Source organism: Misgurnus anguillicaudatus, chromosome 1 (genome assembly GCF_027580225.2).
Source record: "Misgurnus anguillicaudatus chromosome 1, ASM2758022v2, whole genome shotgun sequence".
Taxonomy (NCBI): Eukaryota; Metazoa; Chordata; class Actinopteri; order Cypriniformes; family Cobitidae; genus Misgurnus; species Misgurnus anguillicaudatus.
Window position 1 is genome coordinate 29,763,330 of NC_073337.2, and position 21,199 is coordinate 29,784,528.

The following is a 21,199-nucleotide window of genomic DNA, read 5'->3' on the forward strand; positions in this document are numbered from 1 at the left end:
AAATATATTTGAGCTTTGACAACTTTGTGGTACGCAGATATTTTTATTTTATTATACATCATGTCTTTTCAGTTACAATTGTTCATATTTATAAAGAAGCTGGCATTAGTCTGTTAGTAATACAAAATGTACATGTATCTATATCGATAAACACCAGAAAGAAAATATTGTTACTTGTACTCACTCTTTACAAAAATAGTATTGGTGCACTCTTAGCAGTATCACTATGCTTTTAAGCTATATACAATCTACATTACAGTTTAATAACAGATTTTCACTTTAGACTTTAAATGAATTTTAAACCCTGGATAAAGAGGTTGAGTGAATGTGGTCTGGACGCTGTGGATGAGAGTCATTGAGTCTGAAACATTGTAGAAGGACAAAGTTCCTCTGCTGTGATCCACATACACTCCTACTTTACAACATCTGGACACTACAGGGAGTTCAGTCTTGATTTTATTGTGTGTGAATGAGTAACTGGAGTCAGAACAGAACAAACTCCACGATTGATCATTTAATCCAAACTCAGACTCATGAACGCGTCCCTTCCTACCGATGCTCTTATATGACACTGATATACTCACCTTATTACTCCACTCAACCTCCCAGTAACAGCGTTCACACACAATCTCTCTACACAACACCTGAAGTAAAGGATGAAATCTGTCCGGATGATCAGGATACTGACAGACATTGCTAATGTATGCAACTACTCGGTTTTCCTCAGAAAGTTGTAAACGTTCATTCACTGTGTTTGGATCCAGTGTCAGCCGATGATAATATGGAAGAAACATAAGGTTGAATGATGTTTTCATTCAAATTCGATCTAGTTATTATGCAGAAATCATGGAGGGGTCTGAAATTGTCATCGTGGGTGCATCATGTTCACTGTGAGAGACAAAAAATCCAGAAATCACAATATATGATTTTTTAACTATTTATTTGTATGATACAGCTGCAAATAAGTATTTGAACACCTGTCTATCAGCTAGAATTCTGCCCCTTAAAGACCTGTTAGTCTGCCTTTAAAATGTTCACCTTCACTCCATTTATTATCCTCTGTTTGCATCTGTTTGAGGTTGTTAGCTGCATAAACACACCCGTCCACCCCATACAATCAGTAAGAATCCAACTACTAACGTGGCCAAAGAGCTGTCCAAAGACACTATGGACAAAATTGTAAACCTCCACAAGGCTGGAAAGGGCTATGGTGAAATTGCCAAGCAGCTTGGTGAAAAAAGGTCCACTGTTGGAGCAATCATTAGAAAATGGAAGAAGCTAAACATGACTGTCAATCTCCCTCGGACTGGGGCTCCATGCAAGATCTTACCTTGTAGGGTCTCAATGATCCTAAGAAAGGTGAGAATCAGCCTAGAACTACACGGGAGGAGCTGGTCAATGATCTGAAATAAGCTGGGACCACAGTTTTTAAGGATACTGTTGGTAATACACTAAGACGTCATGGTTTGAAATCATGCATAGCACGGAAGGTTCCCCTGCTTAAACCAGCACATGTCCAGGCCCGTCTTAAGTTTGCCAATGACCATTTGGATGATCCAGAGGAGTCATGGGATAAAGTCATGTTGTCAGAAGAGACCAAAATATAACTTTTTGGTCATAATTCACTAAACATGTTTGGAGGAAGAAGAATGATGAGTACCATCCCAAGAACACCATCCCTACTGTGAAGCATAAGGGTAGTAGCATCATGCTTTGGGGGTGTTTTTCTGCACATGGGACAGGGCGACTGCACTGTATTAAAGAGAGGATGGCCATGTATTGCGTGATTTTAGGGAACAACCTCCTTCCCTCAGTTAGAGCATTGAAGATCATCTTCCAACATGACAATGGCCCACAGCAAACAGCCAGGATAGCCAGGTGTGGCCTAGCCAGTCTCCAGACCTAAACCCAATAGAGAACCTTTGGAGGGAGCTCAAACTCCGTGTTTCTCACTGACAGGCCAGAAACCTGACTGATCTAGAGAAGTGGGCCAAAATCCCTCCTGCAGTGTGTGCAAACCTGGTGAAAAACTACAGGGAACATTTGACCTCTTATTGCAAACAAAGGCTACTGTACCAAATATTAACATTGACTTTCTCAGGTGTTCAAATACTTATTTGCAGCTGTATCATACAAATAAATAGGTAAAAAAACATACATTGTGATTTCTAGATTTTTTAGATTATGTCTCTGACAGTTTATTTAGTCTGGTTGATGATCATTTTAATCTATGTAATCATGTTTATGATAAACTTACATGGAAGAAACTCATTCCTGGTCTTGGGTTCAGGGCAGAGAGTAATCTCTGTGTATTTCACTTTGGAAACAAACAGACAATTTTAAGTAAATAATGTTGACTGAAATTATACCCAAAACATTTCAGATTGAATGAATTGTATTTCTACATGATAATTGTCACTAGCTGGGTTTCCATTTAAACGCGAAGCAAATCTTTTCAAAATTTTCGCAAAACAAAAGTGAATTAGGTGCGTTTCCATTAAATTATTGGGCAAGTTATTAATTAACTAGCAATATAGCTTGTAATTGTCAAACTGAATGCTGTGCAGATAAAAAGGAATGCAAAATGTTTGATTTTGAATTTCACAGGGGTTTAATGTTTGCTACATCAGAATTTATTCAGTAAATGCATTTCATCTCCCATTATTCGCATTTATACTTTATCGAATACGTCAAAAACCACCTCAAGCCAGCGTAAAATATTTTGGCGAATTAAGGGATTTTTTATTCGAAATTTGGCGTTTCCATCACTCATTTCTTATGCAATACTTCAAAAAGTGCACAAAATCTGTGAGATGGGTACCCAGCTAATGACATGACATATGTGTGGGTGCAATATGATATCGCATAATACAGAAGACCCCATGTGATCTTATGACTGAGTAAAAGTACACTTTCCATGTCAGGAGGTACAACCAATAAAAAACGAAGAAAATGCTCTTGTATGCAAAACCTCTTATTAGGATTTGAAAATGTGATGCTACGTATTTGTTATTTTATACAAATAATAGGTCTGTATTAAATGCATTTATTTGTATACTTATATGATTATTTATCTGTATTTAAAAGTATAATCAGATGCTAATGATAGTATACCTGAACGCATTCAGTAATTCTGAATTAATATGGTTAAAATACACAACCACCACAATAATAATAATGTGTTTAGCACTGTATATACTCTAAGGATTATTTTGCAAAAATTTCACTTAGTTATATATATTTTATATTCCTAATATTATTTCTATTTACGTATACTTGGTTGTACCACCTGACATTTTTTGGTCACGTTAAAAATAGAGTTTGTATTTCTATGCCCAAAAATTTTTTTGATAAACACAACACATTGTTTCTGGATTAAAATTTTTTTTCAGAAGCTTATTTTGCTTTGATTGAATATATAATGTGATTCTAAGTAGTAAATGACTGATACTTTACCTCTATCAGAAATCTTTTCTAGCTCTTCTCTGCAGAAACGCTCCAGGTTGTCTCTCAGATGAGATACAGATTTACCAACATCATCAAAAGAGAGAGACATGACAGTGATGCTGGATGAGTCTGGAGATTCAGGAGGAGCAGAAATCGACTGGAATTTCTAAACAGACACAAAGACAAACAACAAAAAAATAAAGACATGAAATATTAAAACACGCTCTTCCCTTCATAAAGACCACTGCTCTGTTTTTCACATCTCCTTTACCTGCAGAAAATTAATGTCATAATTTGTGTTTGAAAGCTCCTCCAGCTCATCATCTCTTCTCCTCAGATCATCAATCTCCTTCTCTAGCTGATCCAAAAGTCCTTCAGTTTGACTCACTGCAGCATTTTCCTGATCTCTGATCAGCTGTGACACCTCAGAGCGGCTTTTCTCAATAGATGAGATCAGCTCAGTAAACATAATCTCACAATCCTCCACTGCCGTCTGTGCAGAGCGCTGTAAAGACACACAATACAATCAGCTCTTAATGACTCCTCACACATCATTGGCTGTTTACATGCACAAAATTTTGTCAATCCGACTGAATTTAATCTGATTAAAGGTTAATCAGATTAAATGTATAAATAAAATGTATTGTGTCCAGTCGAAAAGTTGATGTTCTATACGCAGACATTTGAAAACAACAAATTTTATTGTTACAATGGCAATACCGCAACACTGTGCTATTTTTGCTTACGGTTATCATATCGCCAGAATCTAATACGACCCATGCCTATTTATGTGTACCCTTAACACTGCAATCTGATTAAAATGTACATGTACATTCAATGTAATCTGAACCAAAAGTCTGCGCAAGCGCAGGGTTGCCAGATTCACGTTTCAAAACCAGCCTAATGGACAGCTAAACTAGCCCAAAAGCATCCTAATGACTAGCCACAGCCCAAATACCAATACATAATAAATAAAATCCTTTCATCTTTAACCTGCAGAAAAAAATATTGCAGAAACAGATTAAACGGTATCCCAAATCTGAAGTCCGCAAAAAAGCAGAGGACTTGGCAACACAGCATCTCTCGTGAGTTCACGCTTTATCTCTGGATGTACTACAAAGTCAAAGATTTCAGATATAGGCAAAGAAAACACTTTTCGTAAGGCACGACGCTAATTTATTGCTTTATGTAATGTTATATTTACCTTTATAATGCGTGTTGCCATTGCCTGGCTATTGTATGTCTGTGATGAGAATTATGTAATACGTAAATAAAAGGTAAATATAAGACATGAACTTGAGCACAATTGTTCTGTGCATGTCCACAAGGTATTTTTGCATTCGATTGAGAAAAAAACTACGATTCACGCGTTTAGATGCGTACTTTTCTCCTGCTGATTGGATCACAGATCGGACTACACCGCACATTTCAATACAATACAAATTTGCATCTGATTGACTTTAATCGTATTGATTAAGGTGTTCACATGAAGGCTTTTCAATCCGATTGAGCCAACAATACGATTACAAACTGATCATTTGGTTATATGTAAATGTACCTAAAGAGATTGGAAAGTTCTCCACTACCGGAGGAGAGTCCTGACTGATGGTGTACTCACACTATTCGATCCGTGCCCGAGGATCTTTGATCCCCAAAGGCTAGTTTGTTTGACCAGTCTGATTGGTCTTTACCGTGCTTGTACACAATAAGATCAAGCATGCCCTGGTCCACTTGAAGTGGTGCACACTAAAAGGCACCCAGTTGTTGTTGTTGTGCTCAAACTCACCTTGTGAGACTCCACACATGCTCGTAACTCCTGAATCTGCTTCTGTCTCATCTGGATTTTCTGCTGGTATTTTTTCTGAGTCTCCTTTAGTTTACACAGATGACACACACCGTGTTGATCAGTAGAGTTAATATCCAAAATTTGACCATGCTGAGGGCAGATCATCTGCTGAAGTTGTCCGGTGCCATCATCAGTCACCTTGTGCCGCTTACCCGAGTTAAATTCTTCATGTTGCTCGAAATTATTTTGACCGTCTGAGTTTTGACATGCCAGATTGATGGCTTTGTGTTTTTTTCCAGTATCCCCAGGTCCAGGATGAGAGTGAGCAGGAATAGCTTTTCTAGTCTTCTTCAGTTTCTCCACCATTCCAGCTATAACAGTGTTTTTATTCAGATCAGGTCTTGGACTGAAGCTCTTTCTGCATTGAGGGCAGCTGTGGACTCCCTTCTGATCATCCTGATTCCAGTACTTTGAGATACATATCATACAATAATTATGTCCACAGGGAATAGTCACCGGATCGTTTAGTAATTGCAGACACACCGAACAGCTGAACTCGTCCTTAGACACTGAAATACTGGCTTCTGCCATTTCACTGCATGTACAAAACAACAGAGAAACAGAGATCACTATATGCAAATACAATAACACCCTACTTTTGCACCGTTGGTGGCGAAAACAATTCCCCTGGGTCACTGTCTGACTGGATATGAGAGAGAGCGATTCACATAGCGTCATACCAGATGAAAGGTTTCTCTTTCTTAGGAAACTGAGTTTACATATGTAACCAGAAAAGTTTCTGTTTGTTTTACATATGGAGTTAAAATCGTTTCCTGGTTCTGTGTTTGACTGATGTGTGGAAAACAGGTTTGTCGGCAAATCTCGTGCTAAAAATAAAGATGGTAACTGCAGAGAACCACGACCACACCTAGGGCCGCACAATTCATCGAAAAACTAATCAGGATTACAATTATGGGTAAAATAGTTACATAATTGCCAAAAGCCTCAATTACAAATGTCCATTTGTGACAGTATGTTTGTGCACCAAATACAGTGGTGAATTATTAATAAGTTGACGTGTCCTTAAGCCATTCGTTTTGCATTTTTGAACATAACTCCATAACTATTATTTGTTATATTATGTATATTATCTGGTTTTGGATGTTACCATGCAGCTGCTTCACAGAAAGTTATAAAACATTTTGATACTTTAATGTAAAATCTATTAAATGTCATTATTAACTGCAATTACAAGATCAAGGTGAATAATCGACAATTATTATTTTTTGTCATAATCGTGCAGCACATCCACACCATTACCGTCCGTGGGTTTACACCAGACACGAGTTCAACAATTTGCGCGAGTAGATTACATACAAAGTCATAGACGCGATTAGACAATTCCTCGCAATATGGGTGGCGCATTTACCACAAAAACACGTGCTATTCGCCTCAAACGTGTCTTCCCCAAGTTGAAAATATTAAATTCAAGCGAAAAATTTGCATGGTACAAGGTTAAATCCCACGAGTAATCTAGAGCGAGTAATGCGATACCCTGCGTTTGGTGTGTACGTAGAAAACAGTGCAGTAATCATTTCATTATAGCAATGCTTAAGGACGAATTTTTGAAAAACTGTAAAAAAGACCTTTATCCCTTAAAACTCTTCTTTAAGCATCAAACCAGCTTAAGTTTTTCCCCCTGTAATTTCATTAATTTCCTTTAAGTTCTTACTATAGAAAATTAGGGTAAAATCCTTAGATATTGTTGTGTTTTAACATTACAACCGTAAATATTACAGTATAATTAGGTATGTTGCTAACTCCGCTGTCGCGGCTGACTTTTTGGTTCCACTCAACAAAACTCAAGATTTCCTCAGGTGGTGCGCGGTGTTGTTCAAAATAATGCTTCTGTTGGTTTGTTGATGGTGACATTTTAATTTTTTTTATTTGTTTATTTCATTTTTTATTCATATTATTATTTCGTTTTCAGTCACCACCTTTTATGTTTAACTACTGGCCATGCAAGCTCGCCAAAGTCTATTGTTTGTAAAATCGTCGTTGTTTTTACTGAAGTTGAGTAAAGAAATTCTTGAAATTGTAATAGACATTTAGTTTAATTGCTAAACTACAAGTGAACTAAATTTTTATACATTTGAACGATGACCAGGGGAGTTTTACCACCCCCAAAATCTGCTTGGATGGACAAAGAATGTGAAGCAGTCGTATAGCCATAGATGTCTGTATTAGAATGTGTGCGAAATCTAATGTAAATGTAAAACAATAAAATAGTTATGAATTGAATATTTTTGTTTTTAATCTAAAACTTGTAAAGGACATTAGATAAACAAGTTTAACCCTTTGGTTAAAAACAAATAAGATCTTGAAGCCAATCTTGGGGTTATTAGCGATATTCTGAAAAAAAGTGTTATTTGGTGGTTTTATATATCTGACTTTTCAGAAGGATATGACAAACCGCTTATCCTGAAAGATTCAGATCAATATCTCAATATTTAAAAAAGTTACAGCAAAAAAACTTTATAATTTTCTTGAATTTAAATGTAAAACATGGGACAAAATAAAGTGATGATTTTTGAGTTTCAAATGTCCAGTATTTTGTTATTCCTGAACCCATAAACCTGATCTTGGTCTCATTTAAAAGCTCTTTTCAATCTCTTTCTATCTGAACAACTAGTTTTACCATTTATCCATTTTGAAGATTTTAGCAACATACCTAGTATAATAATTTATTATGCCACTATAGTTAATATTAGAGAATACAGTATACTATAGTAATTAAACCACCATACTATAGCATAATTAATATACAACAGCATATTACAATTTACTTCAGTTTATTCAAACTAATACTACAGATTTATTTCACATGGGAAGAAATTCTCAATAAACAACAGTGATATACATCTTATTACAATCTATGAAACCCTGAACACTAAAAAAATTGGGTAAATAATCCTCTCTTGACTAGATATAGCCTACATTTCGCATAGTATAAGCTATTATAACATATAATGAAGTCAAACTTAAAAATGAAACACAAGATAATAAATCTGAACGTTACCTGCACAAGGAATACATGCCACGGATTTCCACAGGAATAAAGAGAAAACAATCCTAGAAAAACACAATAATACACATAATAATACATTACACAAATGCCTCAAGATAATAAAACCGATATATTAGAAAAACATACAATAACATGAGATGCCAAACACATGCGAACAACTTCCATATACATAATACAATTTATTATTTAACAGCTTAAAACTAATAAACGCACCACACGATCGTCAATACTCGAAATTGATTCGAGTCAAACTTGCATGAATTTAACTCCTAACTATATATCGTTACAGGAGCATCGATGTTTCCCAGTTGTTGCTCATGTAAGCTCGAATCTTTCTGGTGTCTGACTGAGAGGAGCTGAAACGAAAGTGAAACCGCTGCTATTTCCGGTTAAATTATGCAAGAGTTCTGAGCGCTCTGAATATTCAGTTTATTAATAGTCATTACTAAAAACTACATATAAAATATAATTAATTGCAAAATTAAGACTCCTTCTAGTGATCTTTACCTCGTTAAAAGTCTTCGTGAACGCGTCATGATGTTAAGCGATGAGTAAACAGGCTAACTAGATGTTGTTGTTAGCATGTTAGCATCCGACAAAATGCTTATGCGATTACAAAACCTAACAGCAGGGGGAGCTGGTGATAAGAAACAGTTTTCTCCTCGAGCCTAAGGTTTTAAACTTCTCAGCAGAACACAATGACCTAAATTATTTAGTTGAAGTAGCCCCCGAGATTTTAAGTAAATATTTAAATAATTGAATAGCACATTGTATGTTTTAAAAAATATATTGTTTACCTGTTTTATCAGTAGTATAGCTATTATGATCTGTTCTTGGACCTTCATCTGGTAGTTTTTTTAAGGCTTGACGTATCTGTCCATTAGTAAAAGGGATAGTTAATCCAAAAATAATATTTTTTGTTATCATTTTCTCATTTACATGTTGTTGTAAACCTGTATTTATTTATTTATTTTTTCTGATGAACACAAAAGAAGATATTTTGAAAAATGATGATAAGCACACAGCTAATTGTAAACATTGACTTCCATAGTAGCAAAAACAAATATGATGGAATTCAATGAGTAGTCAACTGTGTGCTCATCATCATTTTTCACAATACATCCCCAATATTTGACTATGGAAGTCAGTGGTTACAATCAATTGTGTGCTCATCATCATTTATCACAATACATCAATAATATTTGTTTTCCTACCATGGAAGTCAATGGTTACAATCAGTGGGGTGCTTTCCATCATTTATCAAAATATCTTCTTTTGTGTTCATCAGAACAAAGGAATTTATACAGATTTTAAATAACATGAGGACGAGAAAACGATGACAGAATTTTCATTTTTGGGTGAAATATTATGTAAATACTATTATATATGTTCACTTCAATGACACTAAATTGTTTAAAAGGTGCAATATGCCAAATAATACCAAATGTTAAAGGCACACCTACAGCTGATCAACTCTGCCATGTTTAAAGGCGTATGACACATCCAACTTTAAAACTGGTATCAAAATGATCTCAGAGTTGAGAGACTAATTACGTACAATTTTCATTGTGAACTCCTATATATTGTAATTCCTTTTTAGTTATTAATGGTTTGTATTGTTTTGACCCATTTCCCCATTGTTTTAAATAATTAAATTATTATCCAAATGAATGCTTAATAAAGACAACACCAAAAACCAATAGCTTTAAACATAATTTTATGGTTTACTTTTGCATATACATTATTTTTGTTAAATCAACTTGTTTTAACATATCCGTAACATACAATCACAGCGAACTATACCTGGATAATTGTTGACAAAATACCATGCATTAATTACAATACAAAGCATTTATTGCATTGAGACATGATGTATGGTAAAAGTCACTTTCTGACATCAGGTTGACATAGTGCAAAATTTAACATGTGATATCAAGAGGCACTTTTTATATAGCAAAAACAAAATGACACAGCAAACATGAATCACTTTAAAAAAAGAAAACTGGGACATTTAAAGTACATCATCGTGTAAAACTGCTACAAAGATCAAAAACAAATGCTACAATGTTTTCTTATATGTGTGAGTGCATATCAATAAAGATATTTGTAAATTTTGAGGTAGAAAACTATTTTAAGGCAATTAATACAATTTTAAAAGATATACAAAGCTGCAAAAAAAATCTCGGAAAGTGTGTTTAAGATGAACGGAGCTATGAATGCAGTCTGGTGTTCAGTTTCTGAGCACATGGTACCATGTAGTGACTTCATTTAATCCTTTAACAGAAGTCCAGAAGCGCCTTTACTTATCAGGAGCAAATACTTTGGTTAAATGAAATAGCTGCCTTATTAAAATCTGATATAACCTTCAACTAAACCACACACATTTGAGTAGGTACATTAAAAAATAATCCAACAAAAACATAAAACAATTGAACAAAAGATGAAAAATGTCTTTGATTTCTATGTGATGAAAAACAGGAAAGGTAGTTATAAAGTAGCCTCATAAGGGGCCGTTCATATTTTGCATGCGCAAGTACGTTATTGTTAAAAAGGTGTGCGGCAAGCATGATTAAATAGGGAGCGAAGTGCTCTTTTTTCCAGATGCAATGGCATCACACAGATTTAAGAATATTTCAACTTTCACAATGCTGTGCATGCACCACAGGTCATGTGACAAGAACAATCCAATCAGCTTTTAGACGCAAAATGTGAACAGCCCCCTCAAGACACTGGCTCGGGTACACTTTTTTATGTGTTTCATAAAAGTCTTAGTTTGGTTAATCTCAAAAAGATCCAAGTGTAGCATACCGGGTATGTATTTTGCTAGGTAAGTCTGTTAAAGAATAGTTATTAATACACCAAACAAATTTAAACTAAATAAATGGCTCAGATACTTATCCTATACATGTTTTGCATTGTCAATTTATAATGCATTTTCAGATATAAAAATAAGTAAAAATAACACTTTACAATAAAGTTGTATATGTTAACGTTAGTTATTTCATTGGCTAATGTGAATTCTAATTTTAGTTCATGTTAAGTTTTGCACGCATTAGCTAACATGATTTAACAATGAACAATATAGTTTTGCAGAATTGATTAATATTATTTAACATTAGTTAAATCACAATGAATATGAATAATTGTACTGGTATTAACTAATTTTAACCAAGATGAATAAATACTATAAACTATAATGCTTATGCTAGATCGTGTTAGCTAATGCATTTACTAACTTAACAAATACAATCTTATTGTAAAGTGTTAACAAAATAATTACAGGACTTTAAATGATTGTTACAAACAACAGTTACAAAATACTGTGTACAATATATATCTACTGCATTTGGAATCTTAATGATTGCTATGTCACGAGATCACCAAAAGCTTTACAAACAGTCATTTTATAGTGCATTTTGCAGACTTTCACAGTATTTGAAACAGTATATGTAAATATGTTTTCTGCATTTTAAATACTTACCCCAAAGTACTTTTCAGATTTGATTGTTACAATATAATATCAAGATTTCTTTAGATAATTTTAATCAAATTATAAAATAAGTGAATAAAAAAAAACTTGAATAAACTAGATAGAAGTTTCTAAGTCAACTAAATATATGGGAATTTATTTACTGAATGATATCAAAAGTAACCTGCAAAATCATTTAGATGGTATATTATTGTTCCATGTTGTTTTACAGATAATTAAAAAAAATTGGGAGATTCACTGTAATATTATATACAGTGTTCATATCTTATGTATGTATGTATGTATGTATATATACTATGGGGTAAGTATTTATAATGCAGAAAACATTCACTTTTTTAAAAATTTTAAAACGTAATAAGTATACAAAACTAACTGTTAGCGGAACAATGTGCAGATATTGTATATACATTTATACAACCAAAAATGATCCAGTAACGTTTTGTGGTTTGTGTTGATATTTACTCTCCTGAGTTTTTATGATCAAGAAACCTTTTCTTGGTCACTCTGAAAAAGTCTGAAAGACAGAAAATAGGTTTTATAAAATGAAAAATATTACAACAATATATTCGGAGACATCGGCAACTTATACAAAAAGCAATAGTACACATAGTTTCAAGTAATTTATGAATTATGTAGTATTCATAAACAATTTGCTCTTCAGCCACCTTATAGACACAATAAGGGACATTTTTGTGGTGGTTGTGTGATCACATGGTCAAAAATGTAAACTGTTTAGCCTTTAAAAACTGGGGTTACTGATTATGGTGGGTGAGTTTACACTGAAAGGGTAGCAGAGATGCATTTTAACAGATAAAATAAATCTAGCAAACATAAAGGCCCAAGAAGTGATGTGCCGAAATGAAAATACTGGATGCATTTGGCTTAAAACTGAAATCAACTTAAAAAAAACTATGTAAAACTTTTTTTTTTTAAATTGTATTAATATTAGTCTTCCCTCATTTTTATTTAGTGGCATTCCTTAATGTCACCAAATACATTTTATTTGCATTTATTTTATATTTTTGGGGGGTTACATTTTGGTGCATCCCTACCCTTAAGCATGCCTACATCTGACTTACTATGTAACCTTATACTATATGTGTACTTGTAAATAAACACTTATGCTGCCTACACACCAAATGCTAGTGATCGCGTTCCTCGCTAAAAATTAGTTGTGGGATTTAAGTTCGTGTCATGTGAATTTTTTGCTTAAGTTGAATATATTTAACATGCGAACTCATGCAGGGCGATGAGAATGACGCTAATCGGGCGGCAATTGCCGCAAAAACGTATTTTCGCTGCAAACACGCCACCCGATTAGCGTCATTCTCATCGCCCTGCGCGAGTTCACGTATTGCACTGACTTTATATGTAATCTAATCGCGCAAATAGTTGAATTCGCATTTGGTGTGAACGCCCAATAGTTGCAATGCATTAGAATCTACTCCCTCACCTGTGATGTTCGCTTGTTTCCGTTTGACTCTCAGAAATCTCTGCTCTGGCTTAGTTCCTCTCAAAGTTCCTCTACTACGTCGCTCCGGATATTTTTCTGTCGCATCAGTTGTGAAGGAACCATCTCTATTCCTCGGCATACCGGGCCTCACCACACAATTATGGTAGAACACCGGCACATCCTGGCACGGCAGCTCCTCCCACTCGATGGTGCCGGAGACCGGCTGGTCCCTCTGAAAGTCAAAGTTCCAGCGCTGCTTTGCGATCTCAACACTCATGCTTATCAATCTCTGAAAGTCCTGCTGCAACTGCTGGTGATCCACGGGACCGAACAGATTCCGACGAACCAATGCCTCAGGTTTAATGTCCTCCTGCTCCTCTAGTGGTTCACAACAACGCTCGGCTGGTGTCACAGACATGTTCCTAGGTTAAAGGAGAGAAATGGGATTTTACTTCTAAGTTTGTGTGGGTAGAGTGATTCAAATTAGGACTGCGTAATTGAATAGAAGTTGTAATATTGCTTGTGTAATATTATAAGGATTACGGACATGGTGGGTCAATATGATAGTAAAAGTATGTAAAATTATTCAAAATTAAACTTTCATTCAACACAGTATATATATAAGATCACATCTGTGTGCATTAAGGGTGCATGACTGGAAAGGGGGCGCCAATGAGCACCCTTTGGAAACCTAAAATGTGACACCCTGCTGTCGTGTGGACTTAACAACCATTCACACACCGTCACATGAATTGCGCCATTTGGGACACAGCCTACATTGACGTTTTTGCTCTGTGCACAAGAATTGGATGGCTTTTCATCGTATCTCGGAAATGTGCTGATGGTATACAATAGTAAGTTATGCAATATGGTATACATAGAAACACAGGAACTAACTTACTGAACAATGTTTTTTCTTTTACTCAAACTCTGAAATTAAATCCTGATTGTTTTAAGTAATGGTTGGTTGAAAGAGTATTTATCCAGAGTGATACTATAATAAAGACATTAATACCATATGGTAAACACATTTTATATCTGATTTGATATCAAATGTGTATTATTTATATAAAGTATATAGTGCAATATAATGAACACCATAAGAGAAAGAGAGAGAGAGATGCAGCGGACCGACTTTCTACAAACAGTTCCTACTTTAAATACACACGTGGTCAGCACCTAACTTAGCTAAAGATGCAGAAATCTAAAAGCAACACCTGGCTTAGTTTAAAATCTGCATGCTTAATCTTTAATGTCAAATTAGTACACTGACAAATCCAACAAAATGTGCTTAAAATAACAAAAAACAACACAGTTTATTAATGCACGCGACCGCGTGCTCTGCACGGAGACTTGTTTACGTCGAAAAAGTTTGCGTGGCACGCGCACGCCTATCAAATTACTACAACGCCACACGGCTACTACAAACACACACACAACACACGAGAAACTGATAAGGATAGAAAACTAAATTTATACACAGTTTATACACACACATATAGATGCACATATGAAGATTAATAATATTTTAACTATTATATATGAAACAGAAGTGTTCGAGAGAAAATAAAAGTAGCATGTACTCACCATTCGATTGAAATATTCACACTTATTGATCGAGGTGGATATGATCCAAATGCACTTCCTGATCCAAAGCAGAAACAAAATAAAAAGCAACGACCCTCATAAAAACATCTCGTCTCATCTGCTGCGAGTTGTTTGTTATGATCGCGGGGACCGCCCCCAGTCACGTGACAGGCGCAACGGTTCAGCGCTCCGCGATATAAACATCAAAGCACGCGTTTATACATTCATACGAACTTAAAATCATATAGGCTTGGGTTACATGCGCTCCGAGGTCTTTGTAAAAATAACGGGAAGTTTGTGGTTTTCCACGTCCATGTTTACGCGGAAACTGGGTCAAACCCCCACACACCCCCTCCGCGTGACAAGCGTTCAGCGTTTGCTTGCGTCACGCTCGGAATTGGCGCGCGGCCAGGAACTTTGGTCACGTTGATGTGCAACGTGACGAGGAGGAGCCACAAACCCGCAACTGAAGAGAGAGAGAGAGAGAGAGAGAGAGAGAGAGAGAGAGAGAGAGAGAGAGAGAGAGAGAGAGAGAGATTTGAACGCTTTGTTAACCAGAAAGTATTCAAGATAAAGGACATTTATAAAAAATAACAGAATAAAAAAATATTAAAATGACATTCTAAGTCATATAAAAAGTAAAAGTAAAATTTTAGAGGAAGCCCAACATCACAGCAGCTGTCTATTATATATTTCCATACAAAATATACATTTTTGAGTTACAGGTTGCACATTAAGTGTTCGTTTACACACTTATATTTTTATCTGTTTTTTGCAAAATAATAATAATAATAATAATAATAACATTTAGCCAAAACACTCGGTGAAGTCAGCCAAAATTGGCCACTTTTTGGTTAATAATGAAATACAATAGTTTTTTTATTTTTTTATTTCAGGTCTCTGTATTACTCTGTGTTTATATATCATTAAAAAAAAGTATTGTTTTTTCCCATAACAGTTAATTTGTAAACACTTTCCTCTCTATCAGCTTACAGTAAATGGCCAGAAAAAAAATCTACTGAACATGCCAGTGAATTGGTGAACAATTTATTAAATTTTAAAATAAAATTCCATAACAAAGTTATACTAGGACATAATGATCACGACCAGGGCTTTGAGCTGAAAGAATAAATTTTTTATCTGTTGAGCAAGTGCAGGAAATACAGTATATGGATTTGCACACTTGATGTTAAAGGGATAGTTCATCCAAAAATGAAAATTCTGTCATCATTTACTCACTCATGTTACAAACCTGTATCAACCTATGGAAGTTTACAAAATTCCTCAAAATATTATATTTATTTTTTATTTTTTGGGTGAACTGTCCCTCTTATAATGAATCTGAATTTAAAAATGGCAATTACAATGGCTATCCACTAGAGGCCGCTGATGTCCGGGCAAAATCAATAACATCAAGCAACTGCCGCAGTACAAGCTGTTGGACTCCTGCATCCATCCAAAAACCAAATTTAAATCATAAATCTGCTGTTCTGCTCGTCTGTGTTCAGTGCATTCATTCACTCATACTTTTAGGGGCAGTTTCCCAGACAGGGATTGGGTTAATTCAGGACTAGGCCTTATTTATATTAGGTCATTAAGAAGTTTTTCCAAACTAACATTACAAAACAGAAACAACACAGGTGTGCATCTTAAGACAAAACAATGTCACTGATTTTTGTTAAAATCAGTCAGGACAAGGTGTTTTTAAAGCAGCTCAAATATGCATTTTATGCTGTGTTCACATCAGCCGCGATAGAGGCGTCAAGCGCAAGCAGGACTGCCGATGAATATTAGCACTTTTGAGCTAACTTGGGTACATTTACATTATGGTAATGTTGATTAATGTCCTCTTTTTTAAAAAAAAAGAACGCGAGTGATTTTATTGTTAAGTCAATGTAAAGACGCGTTGACGCACATCGCGGTCGAATGAGGCATGTAGCATTTAGTTCGCGCGAATGGCACGAATTAAGCGTTGCCGCGAGAAACCTGCGAGTCAAAAAATTTAAACTTTTGGGTAAAAACGCGCTGCGTTAACCAATCAGGAGCTTGCTCTAGTAGTGACGTGATTACAGGAAGCGAGCAGAGTGGCAGAAGCCCCTCCGATGACACCAATTTCCATGTGGTTTTCACGCGAGAATGAAGCGATTACACTCAAAATGTTCAAGCGTCCAACTACGTGCGGTAGACATGAATTTGACGCCTCAAACGCGTCTGGTGTGAACCCAGAATTAGTCTGGGACTATAAACCCTGTCTGAGAAACCACCCTTATAAGAGGTCTTCTGGGATTACAGCAACCATTAAAATAATGCTAACAATGCACCTGCAATTAATGTTAAAATAAAAGTGATTTTATTTCTGTCATATTTCTGCATTGCATCATGAAGCTTTTTTCCTGATTATCACCACTGTTGAATTGTTTCTACAGATTGTTGGTATCTATGTGCGTCTGATATAGTTGTTTAAAAGGATTTGTATAGAACAACACACAATCAGTGATTATACTTTGAATGCGATTTTTATGCTTGAGTGAATTTGGGGATAATAATTGTATTTTTTTTACTTTATACCCCGAAACTACAGTCATCCGTCTAGTTCTCATGAGTACTATTGGTCTATTTTACAAAATACACCATGTGAACACGCCTGGTATTATTTCAGTCCAGGTTTGGTCACATTCCGTAACATGTTGGAACAGACAAAGGCCGAATGTGAGAAAGAGAAAATCATTTCAACTGACAGTCAGCACAGAGAAGAAAAGTGTTGCATATGTAGCCTACATTTTGTCAACGTGTAAGGTAAGTGAGGATGTTTACTGTGACCGTTTTTGCAGTGATGGAAAAGAGGAAGCATTAGTTTGCCCTCTCCCTCTCCCTCTCTCTCTCTCTCTCTCTCTCTCTTTCATCATGTGTTTGTGTGTTTAGGGTCCCGCTGGTGTTTGAGCACATGGCATATGACAGCTCATACACAGTCCTCATCGTTCCTCTGCAGAACAGCCTGTTTAGTCTTGATGCTCTGCACTGCTTCCTCTGGGTAAGGGGGGCAGATTTTGTTAACATTTTGTAGACCAGACAGGATCCTTGTTAAAAAAAAAAAATTCAAATCTCTAGATTGCACCATACATACATTAATACTAGTGCTGCACAGTATTAAGAAAATATTCTATATGCATAATAATTATAATAATAATAATAATAATAATGATAAATCTACTGTTGAATATTGCGGTAACTGTATTTCTTGCAATATTTTTATTAGCTATTTTTTAAATTAATTTAGATGTGTGATTATTATACTGAAATAAACAGGTAATACATATTCTTCTAATGTAATTAAATGTAATTCAGGCTAAAAACAATTTCACGAGTTTGTCGCTGTAGTTTTCTTCGCTCGTCGCTACTCATGCCATATTTATTTTCCGCTCTCTGCTTTAAGCCGCTAGGTTTGCGCTCGCGGTCTAGCCGATAGGATAACATTGTGAGACCTACTTGGCGGGTATTTATTAAGGGCCCTTCTGATTGGTCTAATTTGGACAATCTGCATGCAACACACAAATTATAGACACGTAAAATAAATGGAAGTTGTCGCAACTCTCTGCAATATGGATATCGCATATACGGCTATGACAGCAATAGTATTTAAAAAAAACATATATCGTCCAGTTCTAATAAATACACAATCCAAGCACATGTTTTATTAAATGCTTTAAAAATTTTTTTGCAACATTTCAAATTGTAACAAATATTCAGCTGCTTTAATGTGCTTGATATTTTTGAAAGTTTCATATTCTGCGTGACTTTTGATCCAAGCAACTCTTTCTTCCTTAGAGCAGTACAGCCCACAGACACTTGAAAGATAATCTTAAAGTGGCATCTTACTAAATATTGAAAAAAAATACTGGATAAAAAAAGATAATAGTTAAAATAGTAAATAAAACAGTTGGACACTAAAAGCGCTTTTCCACTGTGTGGTACAACTAGGCTCGGCATGACGTGGCTACTTTGGCTCGGTTTGCATTTCCACAGCATTCGCTTCAAAGTGGAATATCAATGCTTTAAAATATATTTAAAAATATATGTATAATAAAATTGCCATATATATTCAATTCAATTCAAATTTATTTATATTGCGCTTTTCACAATACTTAATTGTTTCAAAGCAGCTTTACATTAATAGAAGCAGTAAAAGCACAGAAAAACGACAGATAGCACAACATAATACACGATAGCATAAGCAGTCAAATTTGCTGCGGCTATGACTCGACATTATAAGCGAGCGTATTACTAATGTAAAGTCTAGAAGAAGGCTGCCTCCCCGGGGGAAAAAAACCCCTAGGAGAAAAAAACCCCGGGCTGTTTAGCCGAGGAAATAAAAAAAGTCCTAGGAGGGAAAAACCCTTGGGAGATATATATTTATATACACACATATAAATTGTAAGCTTATCTTGCATTTAGTAATGATGCTGGTGGTGATGATACTCTCTGACCAATCAGTGATCTGCATCACATTTTAATATTGGTACAGCTTGCGTGGAACCCATAGACTATAAAAAATATGGACGTAGTGTCCATGACGTCACCCATAGGTTTCTGAAGATTAAAGTAGGTGTTGCCTGCCGTCGCCATCTTGGCCGTGCGTCACCGCGCATCACTCGCGGATATCCGAGAATGGGTAAAGAGGCGGGATGTGGGTGAAGCTGAGGTGACTGGTTGCTGAAACCACGCCCACCTAGCTGGACTCTACTGACAGCAGTGGCTGTTCAATCATCACTCAAGCGGCCACGCCCTTAATTATGCAGAAGTTTAAGGCTTAATATAATATTAAACGGATGAGTTACAAAAAAATACACCCCCCTCACAGATGTCATAAAGGGCAAAATTAGCTATACCAAAAACACTTTTTGTACCAGGCTGTAAATATATTATTTTCTACTGTAAAGTTGTCCATTTTAACATGGAGGTCTATGGGAATTGGCTTCCTTTTGGAGCCTGCCTCTAGTGGTCAGTCGATGAATTGCAGGTTAAACCTCATCATGGGGTGCTAAAAAAGTACCAGGTACTTTACACAGTGGAAAACCTCCCAAAAATGAAGCATACCGAGCTGTCCCGCCATACTTGTGTGGTCATTGCTCTGCTGTGATTGCTCAAAGTTAATTTTAGAAATTAAATCATGTTTATTATCTGTTTATAATAATACAAAGTTACAAATACAATTTCTCTTAGCTAAAGAGACGACGAGATATGGAAAGGGAAAAGGATGCTCTGTGGGCTGGATTACAGGTTCTGGAAAAGGCACACCAATGGTACCAGAATCGACTGCAGCTGAACTTACAAAGAGAAGTTAACTCAAGCACAGGAGACCCGGAGAGAGAGGTACGAACCGTCAGATAACACAACTGAGTAAAGTTGCTTTCATGCGCCTCCTATGTGTTTTTTCCTTGTGTCATTACAGGACAGGTTTTCGTGTGCTTTGCGGTCATGTATGCAGCGTGTACATGGAAGTCTGGGAACACTGATGAGTGACACTTGTCTCTGGAGCAATCCGGCCCCAGAGGAAGGAGAAGGTTCAGATTGGGATCTCCGCTGGACCAATGCCACACTCGTCCAGGTCAGATATCGATTGTACCAATATCACGCACTCCTGTTCATTTTCAGAGTATTACAACAAGCATTGTGTGGATGTTTTTATCACAGGAGTTGATTCAACAGAATCTACAAATTTCCATGTTGGAGCTCGAGAAGGCTCAACTCCAGCGCCTGCTATCCTCCAGCAAGACTGTGTGATCATCAGATACCTTCAACTTTAAGGATCATTCAGATCATGAAGTGAATTTCTGTGCAAATTTGTTTTCAAATTTGCTTTTATCATCTGAAGGATTTATAGTTAGCTGAGTAAATACTAGCTTGTTTTCCAATTTGAATATTCTAATTAGGGTAGTCACGTCACAAAACACAGTTGACAACATGTAAAAATAAAGTAATGTTTAGAAAAATATATAAATAAAAGTGAAAATGAAAAACGTGTTTCAAAGCTTTACTTTTAAGTCATATCATCTTACCAATGCTTTCCGAAGGGGGGGCTTTGGCACCCTCAGCACCCCTATTTCCCACGGCCATGAATGGAAAACATTTCAATTTGAACCTTTGCTGTCCAGCAGGGGGCGGCATAATCTCATCTAAGAAGATTTGGGTTTAGCAGGAGTATTTTATATAGTAGAAGGTAAGGTAATGATGCATACTATTTGATTTGAAATGTGACTCTTACAGTGCTCAAAGATTTATTCCCCTACTTTTGTTTAACTTGTCCTCACTTTTCCAATATTTTAAGTGCAATAATGAAACTGTTAAAGA

The 21,199-nt window shown here is 35.8% G+C and overlaps 3 protein-coding genes across 7 annotated transcripts; 1 reads left to right on the forward strand and 2 right to left on the reverse strand.

The window, feature by feature from the left end:
• Positions 1 to 23: 23 nt before the first annotated feature.
• On the reverse strand, positions 24 to 8,979 carry LOC129432153 (tripartite motif-containing protein 16-like protein). Of its 3 annotated transcripts, none has more exons than XM_073869351.1 (8): positions 8,829 to 8,941; positions 8,588 to 8,677; positions 8,313 to 8,365; positions 5,234 to 5,828; positions 3,719 to 3,952; positions 3,457 to 3,613; positions 2,258 to 2,317; positions 24 to 781 (listed from the first exon to the last, which is right to left on the reverse strand). In XM_073869351.1, the coding sequence occupies exons 3-8, from the start codon at positions 8,327 to 8,329 to the stop codon at positions 261 to 263; spliced, it is 1,584 nt and encodes a 527-aa protein (XP_073725452.1). In that variant the 5' UTR covers positions 8,330 to 8,365; positions 8,588 to 8,677; positions 8,829 to 8,941; the 3' UTR covers positions 24 to 260. The 3 variants fall into 3 exon arrangements, with proteins under 3 accessions (XP_073725452.1, XP_073725447.1, XP_055046343.2); XM_073869346.1 differs by having other exon boundaries at positions 8,535 to 8,677; positions 8,829 to 8,940; XM_055190368.2 differs by lacking the exon at positions 8,588 to 8,677 and having other exon boundaries at positions 8,829 to 8,979.
• Positions 8,980 to 10,021: 1,042 nt separating this feature from the next.
• On the reverse strand, positions 10,022 to 15,207 carry cdkn1d (cyclin-dependent kinase inhibitor 1D). Its single transcript, XM_055190372.2, has 3 exons — positions 14,852 to 15,207; positions 13,265 to 13,686; positions 10,022 to 12,325 (listed from the first exon to the last, which is right to left on the reverse strand). Exons 2-3 carry the CDS (start codon positions 13,680 to 13,682, stop codon positions 12,270 to 12,272), a joined length of 474 nt encoding a protein of 157 aa, XP_055046347.2. The 5' UTR covers positions 13,683 to 13,686; positions 14,852 to 15,207; the 3' UTR covers positions 10,022 to 12,269.
• On the forward strand, positions 13,983 to 20,832 carry LOC129432154 (suppressor APC domain-containing protein 1). 3 transcript variants are annotated; one of them, XM_055190371.2, is made up of 6 exons: positions 13,983 to 14,118; positions 17,511 to 17,647; positions 17,774 to 17,882; positions 20,072 to 20,207; positions 20,299 to 20,456; positions 20,543 to 20,832. In XM_055190371.2, exons 3-6 carry the CDS (start codon positions 17,796 to 17,798, stop codon positions 20,630 to 20,632), a joined length of 471 nt encoding a protein of 156 aa, XP_055046346.2. In that variant the 5' UTR covers positions 13,983 to 14,118; positions 17,511 to 17,647; positions 17,774 to 17,795; the 3' UTR covers positions 20,633 to 20,832. The 3 variants fall into 3 exon arrangements, with proteins under 3 accessions (XP_055046346.2, XP_055046344.2, XP_055046345.2); XM_055190369.2 differs by having other exon boundaries at positions 13,989 to 14,118; positions 20,072 to 20,221; positions 20,301 to 20,456; positions 20,543 to 20,703; XM_055190370.2 differs by having other exon boundaries at positions 14,090 to 14,108; positions 20,072 to 20,221; positions 20,301 to 20,456; positions 20,543 to 20,703.
• The last annotated feature ends 367 nt before the right edge of the window (positions 20,833 to 21,199 follow it).